Here is a 21,294-nt window from a genome sequence, read left to right on the forward strand (position 1 = left end):
TCTGGGGGGAAAATAGCAGCCAAAAAAGCTAATGCAATCTTGGGCTTTAATGAAGACCAAGAGAGGAAGAGCTTCCAGGAATAAGGAGATGTCAGACCTACCGTACTCCATCAGTCTACATTTCTGGAGTACTATATTGAATTCTGGGTATCACCTTGTACAAAGAACACTGATAAATTAGAGATAGTCTAGAAGAGGGCAAGTGGTATGGTGAAAAGCTTCAAGTTCATGCCATATGCAGACAAGTTGAAGGAATTGGTAGAAAGAAAACCCTAGAGAAGACTCAGGGGAGCATGATTCCTGTCTTTAAGTATTTGAAGGTATGAGAAAATAATTATTAACAATCAATTTCTTGGGGGACCCTGGGATCAGTCCTTGTCTGCCCCCCCCCTTCCCCCAACGTCTAGTTCCCCTGGAGAAAATTCATCAAATCTCCTCTGGGACAAACCCTAGGGAACAAAAGGAGAGATAGATTCTTTTGTTTAGTTTGCAGAAGGAAGGATGGGATTAAACCACACCTAGATAATGGACTTTGCCTCCTTGCCACTTGCATTTCTTTCTCTGATGTCATCCCCAGACTTCATTTTAATATAACCACTTCCAAATCATGTCAACCAATAAGATTTGAATAATGCTAACCAATTAGATTTGTTTGTTGTGTGACTGACCTCCTACCTTGGAAACATATGAACTGGGACCCAACTGTGAGGAGGAGTCTTTGGTCTGAGAAAGATGGCCATAGACCTCATTTTACTAATATCCTGCTGGCCATGTTAATAAAATGATTAAATTACCCAAATATCATGTCTCTCATTATTTTTAATCATCACAAAGGGTTCTCATGTGGAAGAGAGATTAGATTTCTTCTACTTGGTTCCAGAGGGCAGAACTAGGAGAAATGGGTGGATGCTGCAAAGAAGTAAATTTCAACTTGATGTCAGGAAAAACTTCCTAACGATTACAGCCAAGGTGAAGTGGAATGGGTTACCTTGGTATATAGTGGGTCTCCTGTCACTGGACATCTTCAAGCAAAAGCTGGATTACTTGTGGCACTTTGCATAGGTCTCTGACATCTTTATATAATGTATATTAAAATTATTTTTGCAACTTAATCCCTTATTAAATTGTTGTTGTTGTTTTTGCAGGGCAATGAGGGTTAAGTGACTTACCCAGGGTCACACAGCTAGTGTCAAGTGTCTGAGGCCAGATTTGAACTCAGGTCCTCCTGAATCCAGGGCTGGCGCTATATCCACTGCACCACCTATGTAACCTGGCTCCCGGCCCCCCCCCCCACCCCACGACATTAAATTGAAAACCCCATTGGGACTGGGATGTTCTATTTCCTATAGCAACTACCCCAGTGTTCTGTACCTGTTAGACACTGAATAAAGGTTTGGGATTTTTTAAAAATAGAACCATAAATCCTTGTATTGAAGGTATTCTTTCAGGCTGACAGGAGAGAAAAAACTAATTTATTCATTGGATATCCACAAATGAATGAGAGATAGAGGATACATAGAGAGGAAAAAACCCAGCTAAGAACACTTACCTTTCTTCCAACTGTTTTCTGATCTATGGAAGAGAGGGGAGGGGGGGGAAAAAGTCAGTTTTTCTTTAGCCATTACCCACTGGATATGGAACAAATCCCTAGAGAATACCCAAACTAATTTTTGTGCTTTTCTCCCAGCTGTTCCAGATGCTTATTCCACATCTACAAATCCCAACTTTTCTCAATATCATTAATTCCCTTTAGGTTCTAATACCTCATGCTTTTGATAGTTGCAAATTCATCCAGTTCTATATTGTCATCAGTTCACTTTCAATTCATGTCTTCTTTCATGTCAGTTTCTATTCTGTAACCCATCTATCATACTCACCATCTGGGACATAGATAATAAGTTCCCTTGTTTCTCACCTTGAGGATTTCACTTGGGGTCTGAGAAACTCTCTCCTCCATTTTATTTATTAATTCTTCAAGATGAGATATTTTTTGAGAGACTTGTTTGACATGCTGCTCCTTCTGACAGGTGATGTCCTTCTCTAGCTCCTCTACCTGGGCCAAGAAGAACTGTTCCTGTATATCAAGAAACTCCCGGAACTGCTGATACTCAGACACAATTCTTAGTTTTTTGTCTTGGATCTGATACTGTAGAAACAAAGTGGAAAATGATATTACTGTAGAGCAGGAGTTGTTAATCTGGGGTCCATGGATCCCCAAAAGGTCAATAGATATGAATTTGAATGGGGAAAACCCCCCTACATCTTTATTTTCACCAATTTCTTACCGAGTTTCTTCAATTATGAATGTAAGCAATGAAGCAAAATAGTATTACATTTCACCAGACTGCCAAAGGGGCACATGACACAAAAATATTGATAACTGCTTTTGTCCTTTGTTTTTTTTTTTGTTGTTGTTGTTGTTTTTTGGCAGGGCAATGGGGCTTAAGTGACTTTCCCAAGGTCACACAGCTAGTAAGTGTCAAGTGTCTAAGGCCGGATTTGAACTCAGGAACTCCTGAATCCAGGGCCGGTGCTTTATCCACTGCGCCATCTAGCCGCCCCGACATAAAAATATTAAAAACTTCTCTGCTAAAGTCTCATTACCATTGACCGAAAGGGGAAAAAAAAAAAAAGATAGCATGATGATTGTTAGAATTTCACTCCTCCTATCTCTTGCCTGCACTCCCAGTTTCAGGATTTGAGAATCTATGGCATAGAGTAATAGATCTATAGCATATAACTAACATGGTACCTCTTGATCCATATGATCTCAGGTCTTCTCCTTACTTGTCCATCATGTGAAACTGATGGAAAATAATGGCCAGATTGGTCTTGAGTGCAGTATGAATGGGAGTGTTGCAATAAGTAGGAGGAAGGACATCAGTGGAAAGATGAGAAGCTATAAGAACATTCCCATCTCTCTCTCCTAGACTTTTCATTATCCTCTAGTCCTGTCATGTCATCCAAGCCCTTTATTGCCTTGGACCTATCCCCGAAGGACCAGACTTTTTCTTATCAATCATAACTTTATATGTGCATAGCATTTTTCAAAAAACTCTGACACCTATTACCTCATTTAAATTTACAACAATGCTATAAGACAGGTGTGGGGATCAAATAGGATCTCATCCCCATTTAACAAAGATTAATCATTAATTAAGAAGAAATATTAATTTGCATAAAGTCATACAAGTAAAAGTTGTATAAAGACACACTTTCTTTACCCCTCCTTCATTCTCTTATGAACATGGGAAAGAACATATGTTCCATACCCTGGAAGGTCATATTCTTCTTTCCAGGTCTCTAAAGCAAATAATCGAGAGGCACTGGGCCCCTGAAATAGAGCACCACTTTTTGGGAGGCCTGTGAGGGAAGCTGAGAAAGAAGAAGGAATGATCTCCTACCAGCAGTGCCTGGAATGTGTCAGTTCCTTTCAAATGCATAAATTTTTCTTTGGCTTCCTTCAGACTTTCCAGCTGTCTCTGAATTTCATCCTGAAGAAAGGAGAGTTACTTTCCTACTGGAGAATACAATTTCAACATCTCTTCATGAGAGGGTCTTGGTATACAGAACTAGAAAGTACTTTTTTTTTTTAGTGAGGCAATTGGGGTTAAGTGACTTGCCCAGGGTCACACAGCTAGTAAGTGTTAAGGGTCTGAGGCCAGATTTGAACTCAGGTACTCCTGACTCCAGGGCCAGTGCTCTATCCACTGCGCCATCTAGCTGCCCCTAGAAAGTACTTTTGATAGCATATAAACCATGTATAGGGGACTAGTAATAGTGATGCCTAAAAAGAAAAATAAAGAAAACAACATCAAGGAAACATTTAAAGAAATGCATAGACAAGAATTTAAAGGAGTTTAGAAGGAGACACAGACAAGTAGGATGGCTTGGTAACTAACCTGTTGAACTTATTACATACAGCTTAAAAAAAGCTGAACATAACAGAGATTCATCATTTCATATGCAATCTTTTTCTGTTCTTTGTATATAGAAATGTTCACGCTCCGAATAACAAAGAATAAACATTTAAAAAAATAAATTGAGGATGGAACTATGCCCAAAGGGCTATAGAACTGTACATACCTTTTGATTCAGTAATAATAACACTGCTAGGTTTATATCACAAAGACATCTCCCAAAAGAGAAAAAGACCTATTCGTACAAAAATAGTTATAGCAGCTCTTTTTTGTGGTGGCTAAGAATTGGAAATCAAAGGAATGTTCATCAATTGCGGAATTGCTAAACAAGCTGTGGTGATAATGATGGAATATTATTGTGCTATAAGAAATGACAAGCAGGATAATTTCAGAAAGGCCTGGAAAGACTTATATGAACTGATGTCTAGTGAAGTGAGCAGAACCAAGAGAACATTGTGCAAAGAGACAACAATATTGTTTGATGAGGAACTGTGAATGACTTGGCTATTCTCTCTCTCTCTCTCTCTCTCTCTCTCTCTCTCTCTCTTTGGGTGGGGCAATGAGGGTTAAGTGACTTGCCCAAGGTCACAAAGCTACTAAGTGTCAAGTGTCTGATGCTGGATTTGAACCCAAGTCCTCCTGAATCCAGGGCCAGTGTTTTATACAGTGTGCCACCTAGCTGCCTCCAACTTGGCTATTCTCAACAATACAATCATCCAAGACAGTCCCAAAGGACTACTGATGAAACATACTATTCACCTCCAAAGAAATAACTGATATTGATGGAACACAGACTGAAGCATGCTATTTTTCACTTTTTTTCATTTTTTCTTTTAAGTTTTCTTGTACAAAATGACTAATATGGTAATGTTTTACATAATTGCACATGTATAACCCATTTCTGATTGCTTATCTCCTCAGGGAGGGAGCAGAGGGGAAGGGAAGGAGGGATAAAAATTGAAACTCAAAACTATAAATAAAAATGCTCATCACTTTTAAAAAATAAATAAATGAATTAATAAATTGAGGGGATTGGGCTAGATGACTGATGCAGGAGCTTTAAAGTAATGACATTTTATGAGTCTGAGTAAAAAATAATCAGTATGCTTCAAGCATTCTCCATGGAGAAAGGGACTGGAAGTCAATATCAGGATCCAGGAGAAGATAAGTGGGAACAGCAGAATAAGAAACAGGTTTGAAAGCATCACTATGGTTAAATACAGGAAAAGGATAAGTGAAAAGGTTTGCAGTAAAATTAGGTCAGCCTTAAGCTTGATATAAGATTCAGTTAATGATACAAAGAGGTGCCAGGATCACAGCTACCATTTAGATTACAGTATGCTCTTCCTTATGTTCTTTTACCCCTCCCGAAATGTTCCTTACCTTTCCTCTCTCTTAGTACAATCCTCTATTTCCTTTAGGGCCATGCTCAACTCACTCCATGAGGTCTTTCCTGACAAAGTCCTCCCTAACATAGACCTTTTACTTTGGTTACTCTTTCTGAAGGAAATTACTTGATCATCATCTACAGAGGGGTTTTCCTTCAAAACTCCATAGAGCTTTCAGATCCCATCACTCCTAGAGAGAAAGTAACCATCCTTAGCTAGGAATTCCATTTTTCTAGATACAGTGGGAAAATATTGGAGACTGTTCCTAAAAAACTGTCCAGGAATAAAGAAAACCTATCTTGGGCTTAATTATTGGGAATGCTGGGAAATTTTCTGCTTCTCTTTAAAATCACTTCAGCCATAATTTTAGTTCAACATGGAATCTTCAAAATGGAGTTCTCCAGGGGTTTGTTTTCTATAAGTTTTAAGTAAACTCTACTTGTATCCCTCTTTGCTTCACCATCCCGGATTCCTGCTCTAACTCCTTTTGACAACCAATACCCCCAACCCTATCCTTTCTATCACTGCTATACACTTCTGCCCTTTCTGGTGACCAACTGAACAGTAATAGTAATAAGATCATGGATTTAGAACTAGAAGGAACTCTACAGGGTCCAATGCCCTGATTTTATAGGAATCTGAGGGCCCCATAGCTTAAGTAACTTTTGCAAGGTCACATTAGAAGTGAAAGAGCCAGGCTATTAATCCAGGTGCTCTTAACTTCAAATCCAGAGTTCTTTCCACACAGCACCACACTTCCTGGGAAATGCATCTGTGTAGACAGGGAATTAGCATTTTGAGATAGCAGGGAATTTTGACAGTGACAATCCTGGTGGTCACACTATAACCAAACCACAGTTCTGTAGGTTAGCATAATGCCTGGCACACAGTAAATGCTTAACAGATACCTTCAGACTAATTGCTGATCACAGGTAACATGTCTACTACCTTTACTAGATTCATCCTAGATCAGTCAATCAAGAGGAAGAAAAGACCAAGGCAAATGTCTTACTTTGTAGGGTTGGGCAGCATCCTCTACTGGCAGGACAACATGAGTGCTATGTTCCCGGAGCTCCCTGCACACAAAGCACAAGAATTGCTCATCTGTTTCACAGTAGAAAAAGGTCTTTTCCCCATGCCTCTTGCAAAGCTGGTAATCCGCCAGTTGCTTAGAATCTTCTGATTGCTTCTCTGAGAGTTCTAAGTGGAGAAGGCTGGGCACTAGTTGTGCCAGCACCCAATTGGGACTGATGTTTTCCTTTTGAAAAGACTTCTTGCAAATTGGACAGGATGCAGAGAGCTGGTTGTGGGTCTTACAGTAGTCACATAGCTCAGTGATACAGACTTGGCAGAAGCTGTGGCCACAGGGGATGCTGACTGGGTCTTTCAAGCACTCCACACAAATACTGCAGGTCAGTTCTTCTAGGAGTGTCTCTGGCAGGGGTCTGGCAGCCATGACTGCTCTTTTTCACCTGGATTCTGCTTCCTAGACATGGTGAGGAGGTGAATAGGGTAAAGAGAGAAATTCTGAAAATGAATTTGGATTGAAATTACAATTGGGGAGTTTGGGTGAAGATTAGTTAACATGGGAATGTTGCTACTTCCCCCCAAATGAGACTAAGCATGGAGTCAAAATTCTAGGTATTCAGACTAGGATCAGAGAGTAGATTTAGAGCTTGAAGGAACTTGACAGGCCACTATTCCTTCTTGCCCAGGGTTACACACAGGTAAGAGGAAGTAGCAGAACTGGGATCTGAAGTCAGGTTCTCTGACTCTATTGTACCAAATCTCTAGTCCTTCTTCTTCTCAGAAGGGATTTAGGGGAGTGGGTTTTGAAAAGATGTTTGAGTAGGAGTTGGAATGGTGCACAGGTCTAAACAGAGTTGAAGACTAGATGCTGTGAGGGCAGGATTCCATTCAAAGTGAAGGAAGAAGGGCAGCTAGGTGGCACTGTGGATAGAGCACTAGCCTTGGATTCAGGAGGACCTGAGTTCAAATCTGGCCTCAGACACTTGATACTTACTAGCTGTGTGACCCTGGGCAAGTCACTTAACCCTCAGTGCCCTGCAAAAAATAAACCAAACAAAGTGAAGGAAGAGGAGCGGTGTTGGATGGGAGGAAGGGAGAAAACATTTAACATAGGTTTGATGTATATTGTGCACAGAAAAGGAATTGAGGGGGTTTGATATGATAGAATGATTAATTGATATAAAAACATCCCTTTTAGAGGTCCACAGGGGAAAATCCAACTATATTTTGGATTCTGGAATGAGGTCTAAGCAGGTTCTCACCTTAGACTTACCAACTCTTTCAGACTGTCTTAAGTTCTTCCAAAATCTTGCCAGATGTTCTTGGTTCCTAAGAAGGGCAGCAGAACACACAAGGCCGAGGAGAACTTTCAGACTCCCACTAGAACAGGGGTTCATAACTGACGGACACCATAGAAGCAAAGAACCTCCCTCCGGGGACCTCTGCTTAGAAAGTAGAACTCATTGCTCTCAGGAGGGCCTCAGAGTTGGCTAAGGGCAAGTCAGTTAACATCTATACTGACTCTAAGTATGCTTTCTATGTCCTCCATGCTCACGGTGCCATATGAAAAGAATGGGGATTATTAACCTCTAAGAACTCCCCCGTAAAACATGGGTCAGAAATCATGCACCTTCTTGAGGCAGTAACTCTCCCTCGTGAGGTGGCCATGATGCACTGTCTGGGGCACCAAAGGGGAGACTCCTCAATTTCTCAGGGGAACAGGAGAGCAGACCTTGCTGCAAAAACTCAGTTAGAGAGAGCCACACCCTTGCCTTAGTTCCCCTCCACCCTTCCCTTCCCCCAGAAATTTTTCCCTCTTATACACAAGAGGAAATCAGCTTTGCTAACAGCCAAGGCTTTATCCCAGAAGCCACAGGGTGGTACACGACTCCCGCAGGTCAGTTCCTCCTTCCAAGCAACATGGTTTGGAAGTTAGCTTCAGGCCTGCATCAGACCACCCATTTGGGAAGGGAGTCCTTAACTACCCTGATTAAAACTCTATTCACTGGGGGAGGCGGAGCCAAGATGGCGGAGGAAAGACATTAAACCCACAGGGCTCCTGATACAATCACCCCAAAAATAGCAATAAAAGAACCCTTGGGGCAGGAAAACACAAAAAATACGGGCTGAGAGTTTTCTCCAACTATAGATAGATTTCAGGGGGCCATTCTGGGCCACGAATAAAGCCTAACCCTGCAATGGGGCCGACACACCAGACACCCACCAGAGGAATTTGCCCCAGTGCCTCTGAATCGGCTGCAGCACCGGTGTCTTCTGGAACCAAGAGCGGTCGGGCTGAACAGCTTGGGGGGGGGGGGGGGAGGCACGGAGAAGGAAGTGCAGGGGTACTAGTGGACTGGGGGGGAAGGATTAGACTGTCCCACCCCAGTGGGCAACCAGGAAGAAATCCTGAGCGGCGGGAGACCCAGGTTGGGGAGGAAAGCAGGGGAGCAGTCTCATCGGAAGCTGAGAACCACACCACAGAAAGCTTTGCTGGTTGGTTGCTTAGTAATTAGGCCTGAGGTTATCTCTGGACCTCAGAACAGCCCAGGTGAGATTAAAACCTGCCCCACCTCAACCCAAAACACCTGGGACCCTCTGAAGCTGAGAACAGGAGTAGAGCCGAGAAGCAACCCCCCCCCCCCCAGTGGAGAGTTTAAAATCAAATGAAAGCGAGGCCAGGCAGGCTGAGAAGAAGCCCAACCATCCCCTGGGCCACAATGTAGCTTGAACAGTGTATCCTGGAAGCAGTGCCATGCTTTAAGAAGGAGTTAAAAGCCAAGAAATAGTAAGCCAGGATGAGTAAGCAGAGAAAGCAGAAGACCATCGAAAACTTCTTTGGGGGTAAGGCAGACCACAATACAACCTCAGAAGAAGAAGAAGAAGAAGAGGATAATAATAGGGTCAAAGCTCCAACATCCAAAGCTTCCAAGAAAAATATGAACTGGTCTCAGGCCATGGAAGCTCTCAAAAGGGACTTTGAAGAGAAAGTAGGAGAAATAGAAAGAAGATGTAGAGTAAAGGAAGAAAGAATGGAAAGGGAAATGAGAGCAATGCAGGAGAGTCATGAGAAAAAAGTCAACAGTTTGAAAAGCCAAATGGAAAAGGAGATTAAAAAACTGTCGGATGAAAATAACTGCCTAAGAATTAGGATTGAACAAATGGAAGCTAGTGACCTTATGAGAAACCAAGACACAGTAAAGCAAATCCAATTGAATGAAAAAATAGAGGGCAATGTGAAACTCCTTGGAAAAACAGCTGACCTAGAAAATAAATCTAGGAGAGATAATTTGAAAATCATTGGACTCCCTGAAAACCATGACCAAAACAAAAGCTTAGACACCTCCAAGAGATTGTGAGGGAAAATTGCCCTGATATTCTAGAATCAGAAGGCAAAATAGAAATTGAAAGAATCCACCGATCACCTCCTGAAAGAGATCCCAAAAGGAAAACCTCCAGGAATATTATAGCCAAATTCCAGAACTCCCAGGTAAAGGAGAAAATACTGCAAGTAGCTAGAAAAAAGGAATTCAAATACTGTGGTGCTCCAATAAGGATAAAGCAAGATCTAGCAGCTTCTACATTAAAGGACCGAAGGGCATGGAATATGATATTCCAGAGGGCAAAGGAACTGGGACTGTAGCCAAGAATCATGTATCCAGCAAAACTGAGTATAATCTTTCAGAGGCAAAAATGGGATCTCTATGAGAAAGAGGTCTTTCAAGCATTTGTGATGAAAAGACCAGAACTGAATAGAAAATTTTACTTTCAAATACAAGACCCTGGAGAAGCATAAAAAGGTAAACGGGAAAAAGACTTCATGAGAGATATTAAAAGATCAAACCATTTACATTCCTACATGGAAAGGTAATACTTTGAAATCATAAGAACTATCTCAGTAAGCAATTCACAGAAGACAGGGATGAACTGAATATGAAGGGATTATATCTGTAAAGCATTTATGTTTTGTTCTTTAAAGGGCAGACAGGGTGGGGTGTCTTATGTTTGGGGCTGGATTTGGGCTTGGGGCCTCCTGGGTCCAGGGCTGGTGCTTTGTCCACTGTGCCACCTAACTAATCCATGATGACATCATTAAAATAGGGTTAAAGTGTAGGAGGAATAAACTGGGGGAGGGAGAAGGGGAGAGATGGTCTGGGGAGAGGTAGTTCACATGAAGGAAACAAGAAAAAAGCTTATGGAGGAGAGTAGAAGAGGGGGAAGGAGTTGGGGAGTGAGTGAACCTTAATATCATCAGAATTGGCTCAAAGAAGGACTAACACATACTCAAGTAGGTATAGTAATATATTTTTGCCCTGAGGGGATGGGGGGGAGAAAAGGGGAGGGGGGAAGAAGGGAAGGAGGAAAGGGCAGATTGCGGGAGAGAGCAGTAAAAAGCAAAACACTTTCAAGGAAGATGAAGATGTTCTGCATTACTGCACCAGTATGACATATTGAATTGCTTGATCTCATAGGGAGGGTTGAGGAGGGAGGAAGAAAAATTTAGAACACAGAATTAGCTCAGGGATCCTGATCCCATTGGAGTGGGCTCATGGAGGGAATAGCTTCCATACCCAATTGGGAGGAGCAATCTATTTAACCCTGCAGGAAAATAGGAGGGGAAGAGGATAAGGAAGGAAGGGTGAAAAAAGGGAGAGGATAGTCAGAAGCAAAACACTTCTGAGGAGGAACAGGTAAAAAGAAGATAGAGGAAATGTCATGGGAAGGGAGTGGGATGGAGGGAAATAGTTATGATGATTGATTATAATGGCAAAACGTATGATACCTACTTTGCTGGGCTTTTATGAAGAAAATTCTCTGTCAAGCTTAAGGTACTATATACAGGTTATAATGAACAGGATACTATCAGAAAAACCTGGAAAGACCTACATGAACTGAAGCAGAGTGAAATGTACTGTATACAAAATAACAGCAATAGTGGGGGATGATCTGCTGGGAAGCATGAGGTTATTTTTAGCAAGGCAATGATCCAATAGAACCCTGAAAGACTTATGAAGATTGCAGCCCATCTGCAGAGAAAGAACTGATAGTATCTGAAAACAGATGGAAATGCATTAAAAAAATTTTTTTTTCTTTTCCTCTTTGACAATTCCTTAATCTTAAGTTTTGGGTTTTTTGACTGTTTTCTCTCACAGCTAGCTAATATGGGAATTTTTCCATGACTACTGATGTGTAACTTATTTTGAATTGCTTGAGTTCTTGTGGGTGGGGGGTGCGAATGGAGGGGGGGGGGGGAAGAGAAGTTGGAACACAATTTTTTTTTTTTTAAATTGATGTTGGGGCAGCTAGGTGGTGCAGTAGATAGAGTACCAACCCTGGAGTCAGGAGGACCTGAGTTCAAATCTAGCTTCAGACAAGTCACTTAACCCCAATTGCCTCACTTAACATCAATTTAAAAAATATATATATTTTAAAAATTTTGTTTTTACATATATTTTGGAAAATAAAATTCTATTCGAAAGAGAAAAACCACCACCACCACCACCACCCCTTTTGAAACCCTTCCAGCACAGTGGGGAGCTCCCAGGAGAGGACTAGCAAATTGATTTCACTCATCTGCCCCACATGCAGGAGATATAGAGTTCTTCTGGCCTTTGTTGATACATTCACTGGTTGGGTAGAGGCTTTCCCTGGCAAATCCGAGAAAGCCTCTGAGGTAGCCAAAGCCCTCCTAAACGAGATTATTTCCTGATTTGGTCTACCCAAATCTCTCCAGAGTGATAATGGCACTGCCTTTACCTCTTGGGTTACTCACAATAAAGGCATTGGGTATTACTTATCACTTTCACTCTGCCTGGCACCCCCAGTCCTCAGGGAAGGTAGAACCCATGAACCAAACCCTAAAAAGAACCTTACTAATGATGTAGGAGTCAAAAAAGGGTTAATAGAAAAAACCCAAGACCCAAGCTCTAATAGGGAGTCAGATCCCAGTTAATGGATAACTTATGTTAGGTTCTCATACCCATAGTGAACAACAACCATAACGGACCAGAACGGGTCAAGTCAAAATAACAATAAAGGAAAAAGACAACCTATAGAAATTCTAATGAAAAATGATTATATTTTGAAACTCACCATGGGAATCAGAAAGAGACATGCACAGAAAAGGCCAAATTTGTCCCCAGATTCACCTTATGACATGTAAACCCCCAAAACATACCTCCACTGAAAAAGGTACCTGCCTCAGGGGTTGGCTTAGGACCCCCAGGGACTCCAAATTAGGATAAGCCCTCCCCTGAAACAGCCCAAGGTGGAGAATATTATAATGAGGACAGGCCCTCCCCTGTACCTCTGTAAAGAATTATAAGCAAGTGGTAGTTAACACTAAAGACATAGTCTCCTCTTTGGTTTAGGAAGGGGAAATACCTTTGGGGCACAATAGGGTGCAAGGGGACCAGGGCTAGGGTGGACTGGTGAATGGACCTGGCAACTAATCTAGCAGCAATGTCTGCCCTGTGATTCCCTTGTACTATGGAGTTGGTAGCTTGGTGCCCTTGGCAGTACATAACAGAGATCTGACTAGGCAGACTTATGATAAAACCTAAAACGCATAATTATGTTTCCTAGTTACCATCCTCCCTCTCATCTGCAATGGGGAGGAATTTCATTTTCTTCTAAACCAGAAAAATACTCAGTTAATTCAACCGTATCATCATACCACGTAAGCATTAGCAGGCAGATGACAAACCTGATTATTAATATACCTTATTGTTCAACATATCACATGACCACACATTTAAACTGAAAACAGTAAGATCTTAAATACTTGCATTGTGCTCATTTCTTCTACTGACTACTTGCTCTGATTATAGAAATCTGCTATAAAAGAAAAAGCAGGGACATGATTATGAGGCCAGAATAAGATCCTTAGCTCTGTTTGATTTCAGGTAAAAGCTACAGGTAACCACCAGTCATACAGTACTAGCCAAATTCAGGGATAGCCAGGTGGGAAAACATTTCCTGTTCAGTAGGAACACAACAGCCAAAAGGAGCCTACCTCGGATTAAGTCTGAAATTGTCCTTTGCTTTTTCCCAGATATCTCCACCTGTAAGCAACACATTCCCTCTTGTGGCATTGATTTGTGGCATTCTCTCCAATACTTGCATTACTGGCTTAACCATCCAAACAATTATACCTGAATTCAAAACTCAAAACAATATAAATTACCATCCCAAAAATATTTTATCTTAAATAGCAAACCTCTACTCTCATGAAATTGCAATGAGCAAAAAAAAAAAAAAAGATTTACCAGGACACACACATGTTGCTTGGTTTTTCCTTCCTTCTCATGTTTAAACTTTATCCTGGTATAAAGATCAATCATTAGAAATTACTTCTATACAATAAGCAACCTTATAAATCCTCAGCAAAACCATTCCTTGTAACAGGCTCTTTCCTGGCAAGTTTACAAATTTTTAAAAAAGTCTAGAAGGCCCTTTTCTGTTTAATGATTTACCAGCTTCCTATGCTTCCCTCTGTCTCTTAGAGGAAACAACTAAAGTACCTGTTTTTCTTAAGACCATCAATTGCTTTTCCAATTTTAACACATATACATCAATTTAAAAATAACTTTAAAACTTTAACAGTATTCTTTGGTTTCTTCCAGAATTCACAAACCTTGAAATGGCAAGTGAGCACTTAAAGTGGCAGTGTACCTTAAATATACTCCCCCTTTTTTTCTTTTCAAGATTCTAAATTCTTTGAACAGTCAGTACAAAACAGCACAGTTTTCTTTCTGTTTTTTACCAATTATTTAAAATACTCTGGACAGTTTCTTAAGATTTTATAAACATTCTCTCTCACCCACCACTCTGATCTGGTGCTGCGCAACTGGCCAGCTCCTGAGAAGCAGGGGGAGCAGTGGCGCAAGTCACGCTTGACTAGAGATCATTTTTCATCACAACTTTTACACATTACAAATAGTTCCTGATTTTTAACCATTCCACTACAAAAGATTTCAAAGTAGCAGCATTTTCAAACCAACTTTTACAATGTTCATCTAAGGCTATGAATGCCTAGCAAAGAAGTTACATCCCAATTCCAAATTCAAACTCTTAAGTAGACACACACCTGTACAGAAGTCAAAGACTTCCCTTCTTCCACCTTCAGAGCCCGGCCATCACTCTGAAAGGCTGGGGGAGGGGGGGCACAACCAAAAATTCCCCACAGATTGTACAACACAATTACAACATTTGACAGACATAAATGCGTGAGACAACAAGCAGGCTAGCAGCTGCACACAGACAAACAAACAGCCATACCTTAAATCTTTCTCTTGCAAATTAAGTCCTTTTTACCCATGTCCAACTTTTTCCCTTTTTCCCAAATTCATAAGGATACACCAGAGGGGTTATGCAGAATGTTTTCTCTCCTTGTCCCTTTAAGGTGGGTTGGGCTAAGACCACACCTGTGAAAAATCCTACCTCAGACCTTGGGGGCCCACCCAATGTGACTGAGGTTTCTGAGGCAACAGAGGGGAAAAACACAATGCATACTCTGTCAGGGGAACCCAAGAGCCGAATGAGGGGGTTGCTGTGGCCTGACAGTATTGCAATAAAACACCACCCATTTTCTTTTCCAGGTCAGTGCAATCGGACTTGTCCAAATTTGTCCCTTAATTCTCCTTTCTCTTAAAGTCATTTGTTTCTTTTTAGCTACATTCAATTTTCTCCTTATTCCCTTCTCCCAATTTATCAAAATTTCCTGATCCATCTGTAACCTCCTGGAGGTTACCGACACCGCACCTGTATCCACGTGGGTGTCCATTAAAACAGCAAAGAACCCAATCCAGGGTGTCCCCCAGACTGCTGGGTCTTGCCAACAGGGCAATTTGTTTCTTCCTTTTCAGGAAAAAAAAGAAATCCCTCAGGGTAAATCGCTTGATCCTGGATCAACGAGAAATAACCCCCCCTCCCCTCACTTTGGTGCGTTGCCTGGAACTCCCAAATGAGCCAAAAACCTGGGTGCAGGAGTTAAAGGCAGATCCCAAACTTACCTTAATGAGATCTCACCCCCTGAGTCTGGGACTTGAAGTCACACGGGGCACCAAATGATGTGGGCTGGAATTTGGGGTCAAACTGATTGTGAGTTGTCCCAAAAGAATTATAAGACTCAGTGACTCAGTTTCCCAAGTTTTATTGCAATACTGTGGGTGACCACAAGGAGAGAACCAGAATATTGGAAAGGTATCTCTCAAATAGGGAAAGGAAAGACAGTTATATTTATAGTATGGATAAATTGATTATCAGTCTCATTATAATAATCTCCACCTTGGGGAGGTACAGGGGAGAGCCTGTCTTTCTCATTATAACATTCTCCACCTTGGGGTGTTTCACGGGAGGGCTTATCCTAAATTTGGAGTCCCTGGGGTCCTAAGCCAACCCCCAAGGTGGGTACCTTTTTCAGTGGAGGTGTGTTTTGGGGGTTTACACATCATAAGGTGAATCTGGGGACAAATTTGGCCTTTTCTGCGTATGTCTCTTTCTGATTCCCATGGCGAATTTCAAAATATAATCATTTTTCATTAGAATTTCTATAGGTTGTCTTTTTCCTTTATTGTTATTTTGACCTGACCCATTCTGGTCTGTTATGGATGTTGATTACTATGGGTATAAGAACCTAACATAAGTTATCCATTAACTGGGATCTGACTCCCTTTTAGAGCTAATATCTGAATTAGAGCTTCGGTCTTGGGTTTTTCTATTAACCCCTTTTTGCTGCCTATATCAATGCCATTACCAGTTTTTCCAGACAGCTAGGGTCCTTGCATCAGGCCATCCGGGAATACGCAGAATAAATACTGCCTAAACCTTCACCTCAGGAGGACTCAGGCATCCAACACCCCACTCAGCCAGAAGACTTAGTTTTCCTTAAAGTCTGGGATACAGGGGTAGCTAGGTGGCACAGTGGATAGAGTATTGGCCCTGGATTCAGGAAGACCTGAGTTCAAATGTGACCTCAGACATTTGACACTTACTAGGTGTGACCCTGGGCAAGTCACTTAACCCCAATTGCCTCACCAAAAAAAAAAAAAAAGTCTGAGATACAGGCAGGGCCTCAGACCAGTTGATCCCTTGTTGGGAGGGGCCTCATCGGGTAATCTTGTCTACCCCTACAGCAGTAAAACTGGAGGGGCAGCACTCCTGGACTCATCTTTCTCGGATTAAACCTTTTGTCCCTATAGCACCTGATACAGAAGACATAGCTGAGTATTCATGTGAACCAGTCGAGGACCTGAAGTACCTATTCAAAAGAAAGAGCTGATCCCGAGACATTCTGTGAGTGGTCTGATAACTTTACCGGTGTACCTCCCCCTCACTATCACTCCATTATGCTACTCCTCTTACTTGTGCTCTTTGCTTCTTTGCCTTCTCCTCCTCAATCATAAGCCCTGGCACCTGGCAGGATAATGAAATAGTCCAACTAGGTGATGCAGTCACCAGGGCTGGACCATCAGATTGCTGGGTATGTAAGAGACATCCCCAGGATAGTGATGGGTCCCTTCCCATAGTTCATGGTGCTAATTTTTCTACTTCTATGCCTCTTCCCTTTATGTCCCCTCGCTATGCAACCTTCCCTATATTTGCAACACCATTGTGGGAGACCTTTAGGGGCATTTCATGCTTCACTGCTGGTAAGCCTTTTTTCAACATCACCTATCCCAAGAAACAGTACACAGGGACAATGATGATTTAGGGAGGGAAAGTGATCAATGGACCTCACAAGCTTACCTGTCTCGAGGGGAACCGGAAAGGTATCTCCTTTCCATTTAACCTCACACATGCCCTGTGCGTAAATTGTACAGGATCACCAATCCCCTCAAATAATAAAAAGGGTTCATTTTACTTGTCCAAGTGCACATACTGGCAAACCGATTACACTGTCCTGACTCCAAGTGACAGTTTTAAAGATTATTCCACCCTCCAGCAACCTTCATGGCCTCCAGCTTCTTGGGGTATGTTAAAGACCCTTAAGAATAGCCAGAGGTGGCCTGGCATTATACCCTCATGCAATCCAACCTCAAAATGGGGCAAGGAGATTGAGACATTGCTCAGAAACACCAAGGGGTCTCTATGTGCCACTCAGGGGTATGTCTTTGTCTGCGGACACCAGAATCTGCCAATTTTTGTTACAGGCCTAACTCCTGAAGAATACCCCCAGAAATTCATGACAACTTCATGTCTCAGCCCCTATAAACACTATGGACAACACACAATGGGATTTTTGGATCCCCGAGTGAAGGTTTTCCACAATCCCTCAACCCTTCCTGCTAATCACCCCTCAAGAATTAAACGGGGTTCTTGGGATAATTTTCTCTGGTGGGTTAAGAAGGCAGCAGCTCTCACCATCCCTTTTATAGACTATATTGAACAGAATGCCATACTAACCAATCTTACTCTGGCCATAGAAAGACTCTCAAATGAAACAGCAGCTGGGTTAGAAGATTTACGAGTCCCTTGATACTCTAGCCAATGTAGTGTTAGATAACAGAATAGCCTTAGACTATCTCCTGTGTGTATGGTTCAGAATACAACGTGTGTTTATTAACAATTCGAGGAAAAACAAAAACAAAACAAAACAAAACAAAACAAAGGGGGCAGCTAGGTGGTGAAGTGGATACAGCACTGGCCTTGGATTCAGGAGGACCTGAGTTCAAATCCAGTCTCAGACACTTGACACTAGCTGTGTGACCCTGGGCAAGTCACTTAACCCTCATTGCCCCACAAAACAAAAAACAAAACAAAACAATTCGAGGAAAGTCGAGACCCGAATACAAAATCTCCATGATAGCTCTCACTGGATGAAGGACACGCGTGAGCAGCTTTTCTCTCCTCACTCAGGTTCCTAGAGTTCTCTGTTATTTTCTTGGTTAACTCCCTTTATTCCGCTAGTGATATTAGTCGTTGTTCTTTTAATCTTTGGCCCTTGTCTTTTTAACCTTTTTGTAAAATTTGTCTCAAGCAGACTCAAGGCCTTCAACCTCATGGCAGCCACTACCCCTGCCTCCATGCCACTTCACTCCCTGGACCAGGCCCATAATGACTTCCACTGTAACCCCAATGATTCAGGGACATCTCTACATCCATAATCAGCAGGAAGCAGATACGGAAGATGAGACCACTGCCCTTTTTCCCTAGAAATAAGAAGGGGGGAATGTTATGGGAGGATTATGGGCCCTGGTCACTCCAACAGTTGTCTGGGGAGGTCAAGGAACTTTTTCCTTGAAACCTCAGGAGTTTTCCCTTGAAATCAAGTAGGCCTCTCCTTGAGCTCAATCAAGGACATACACACCCAAAAGAGATGAGCGGCACCAGATTGAAATGAGCATGCTCCAGGACCACCACCCCTGCATTCCAGTCCTCCTGAGCACCTGGATGAGGTAATCCATTGGGATAGACTACACCAGGAGAAGACTACCTGGAACCGACTACCAGCAGACTGCTCAGACCCATCAGGACAGAGTTAATGCCCATCACCAGATTGCTCACGACCGATCTCTCCTACCCCAGCACAACTCCAGAGAACCCCCAGCCCCTCACACAATAAGGGACACTTTTACCCATGCCATCTAAACCCTATAAAAGGGCGCTCCCGGAGCTAGTTGAGGAGGAAAGCGTTTTGTTTCTCTAAAACCTTCCTCTCAGCCAGTTTCTCTTGTACCCCAATAAACCTGTTCTTTTATTCCTAATTAGGTCTTGTGCAAGAGTGTAATTCTTTACAGAGGAATCCTAAGGACCCACGTGCTTTCTCCCCACATCAGTGTCAAGGAACTATTTGGCAATCTGGTGAAGCCCATGGAGTCCTCAGAGTAATGTTGAATTGAAGAAAATGAAATGCTAAATTTCAGTTAGAGATGAGTGAAAACAAAAATACAGATTTTTTTTCCTACCCAAATCCAGATTCCCTGAAATCTACTGACAGATCTGAGGGGCTGGGATGGGGATGGGAATGAGGGTGGTGGTATTGTGGACTCCAGGTTAAGAACCTCTACACAACAGAATCCAGGGAATGCATTTAATCAGTTTGAGTACTACTAGTTATACCATTTTAGAAATTACTAGTTATATAATTTTAAAGATCAGTAATAGAGGTAATTTACATGTCACCAAAGTTTAGGGCTTTGAAAATGGGTCCAAAGTTCCAGACTCCTGATCTAGGATACACAGATAGGAAGCTCCAGTGCAGTACCTTCTCTCCCCCCCCCCCCCCCCCCAAGCGGACCAAAAAACAAAGCAAACAAAAACCAAATCCACAAAAAAACCCAAATCAGGGCTCTGGGCCGGCATTTCCTTGCATCCTTTCCTAAGGCCAAACAAGTCCACGTGACACCTATTGCATAAGTCTGGTAACCTTTTTTTCTTCAAAGTAACAGCGTTTTCATTGGCTGGCCCCTACGCCTGAACTCTCTCCCTCCCCTCTGGGCTTCCCTGACTTCCTTTAAGTCTCAGATAAAGTCACACCTTCTGGAAGAAGATTGGAAGATTTCTGTCTTTGAAAATTTGATTATCTTCCAAATGAGAATACCCTCAATTTATCCTGTCTCTATTTTCTTTGTACATAGTTGTTTGTGCGTCGTCTTCCCCCTTAGACTGTGGGCTCTTTGAGTGTGACGACTGGTTGTGTGGTTTTGGATTCCTTGCGCTTAGCACAGACCTGGTATTTAATAAATGCTGACGGACACCTGGCAGCCAAACCCAAGTCCTGGGCTAAGTTAATGAATTAACAGTTTTTAGAGCTGGAGCTCCAAACTAACTCATTTTACAGAGTGAGTGAATAACGAACGGAACAGCGTTTATTAAACCCTGGTTTAGCACGAATATGAAAAGAAAGCCCATCCCTGCCCTCAAAGAGCTTACCCATCGTAATGGGTAAGGTAGCATACATACAGGCAAGCAGTGGCTGAAGGGAGTTTTGGTCTGAGACCCAGAGAAGGAAAGCGCTTTGCTGGTTACTAAGTAGCAAGGCAAGACCCTGGTTCCAAACCCAGGTTCCCTGACTCCAAAATCCGGCTTCTTTCCGTAGAGCTCCCACCCCCTCAACGCCAATCTCATCTGGGCCCAGCTTGAGAAATTCTCACCTCGTCGGACGAGAGGGAGAGGTCGGGGACAGGCGGAGGGAGATGCAACTCCACCGAGTCGCTGGCAGCTGGAGAAGCCGCAGGAGGTAGCAGGCTCGGGAAGGAAAAACTGCCCAGCCCAAAGGGGACTTCGGAAAAACTTCTCTACGCCTTTCACTTTTCCTTTTCCGTTTCTTCCTCAGGCTACTTAGTCTGACTAGAGATTGATGACGCCCCTTCATAATTGGCCAATCCGAAGAGCCTATTGGTGTCCCTTCCAATCAACTAAATCCAGACTCTCGCCGCCAATTCTTTTAGGCTTCGAGATTGTTATAGTTAGATGTTGAGGACGGGTAGCAGAATAATATTAAATGAAAACATCTGGAAGGCATCCGGAAAGTAGGTTGGAGCTGGATTGAAGAGAACTTTAAACACTAGAATGAGTGTATTTTTTCCTAGACGCAATAGGGAGCCACTGAAGTGCTTTGAGCAGGGGAGTGACATGTTCAGAACTGTGTCCGTCAGTTAATGGTGTCAGTAAACATTTATTAGGCGTCTGCTATATGCCAGGCACAGTACTAAACGCTGGGGTAAGAAAGAAAGAGAAAAGGCCCTGCTCTCTAGCAGTTCAGTTTAATGGAGGAGACAACAGGCAAGTAATTATGTCCAAACAATCTAGAAACAGGATAAATTGGAAATAATCAACCAAGGGAAGACGTTAGCATTAAGGAGATCAAGAAAGCATTCTTTCAGAAGGTAACATTTAAACTAGAACTGGAAGGAAGCCAGGAGTCAGAGAGGAGGAGGAGGGAGGGCATTCCGGGAATGGGAGAAAAGCCAGTGAAAATATTCAGTATGGGGAAGAATATGATTGTATGTGGA

General features: G+C 42.4%; 1 protein-coding gene across 3 annotated transcripts in view; it reads right to left on the reverse strand.

Annotated features, from left to right (window-relative positions):
• LOC122753379 overlaps positions 1 to 20,584 on the reverse strand; it is a 31,007-nt gene extending 10,423 nt beyond the window's left edge. The window contains exons 1-7 of one of the 3 annotated variants that reach the window (XM_044000747.1): positions 20,434 to 20,584; positions 7,611 to 7,666; positions 7,332 to 7,372; positions 6,321 to 6,794; positions 3,405 to 3,494; positions 1,916 to 2,146; positions 1,550 to 1,572 (exon numbers count right to left, since the gene is read on the reverse strand). In XM_044000747.1, coding sequence (XP_043856682.1) covers positions 1,550 to 1,572; positions 1,916 to 2,146; positions 3,405 to 3,494; positions 6,321 to 6,764 — 788 coding nt within the window. In that variant the 5' untranslated portion in view covers positions 6,765 to 6,794; positions 7,332 to 7,372; positions 7,611 to 7,666; positions 20,434 to 20,584. The remainder of the gene's footprint in view (positions 1 to 1,549; positions 1,573 to 1,915; positions 2,147 to 3,404; positions 3,495 to 6,320; positions 6,795 to 7,331; positions 7,373 to 7,610; positions 7,667 to 20,433) is intronic. The other 2 variants (XM_044000745.1, XM_044000746.1) reach the window with 2 other exon arrangements.
• Between the last annotated feature and the right edge of the window lie 710 nt (positions 20,585 to 21,294).

Source organism: Dromiciops gliroides, chromosome 4, assembly GCF_019393635.1.
Source record: "Dromiciops gliroides isolate mDroGli1 chromosome 4, mDroGli1.pri, whole genome shotgun sequence".
Classification (NCBI taxonomy): Eukaryota; Metazoa; Chordata; class Mammalia; order Microbiotheria; family Microbiotheriidae; genus Dromiciops; species Dromiciops gliroides.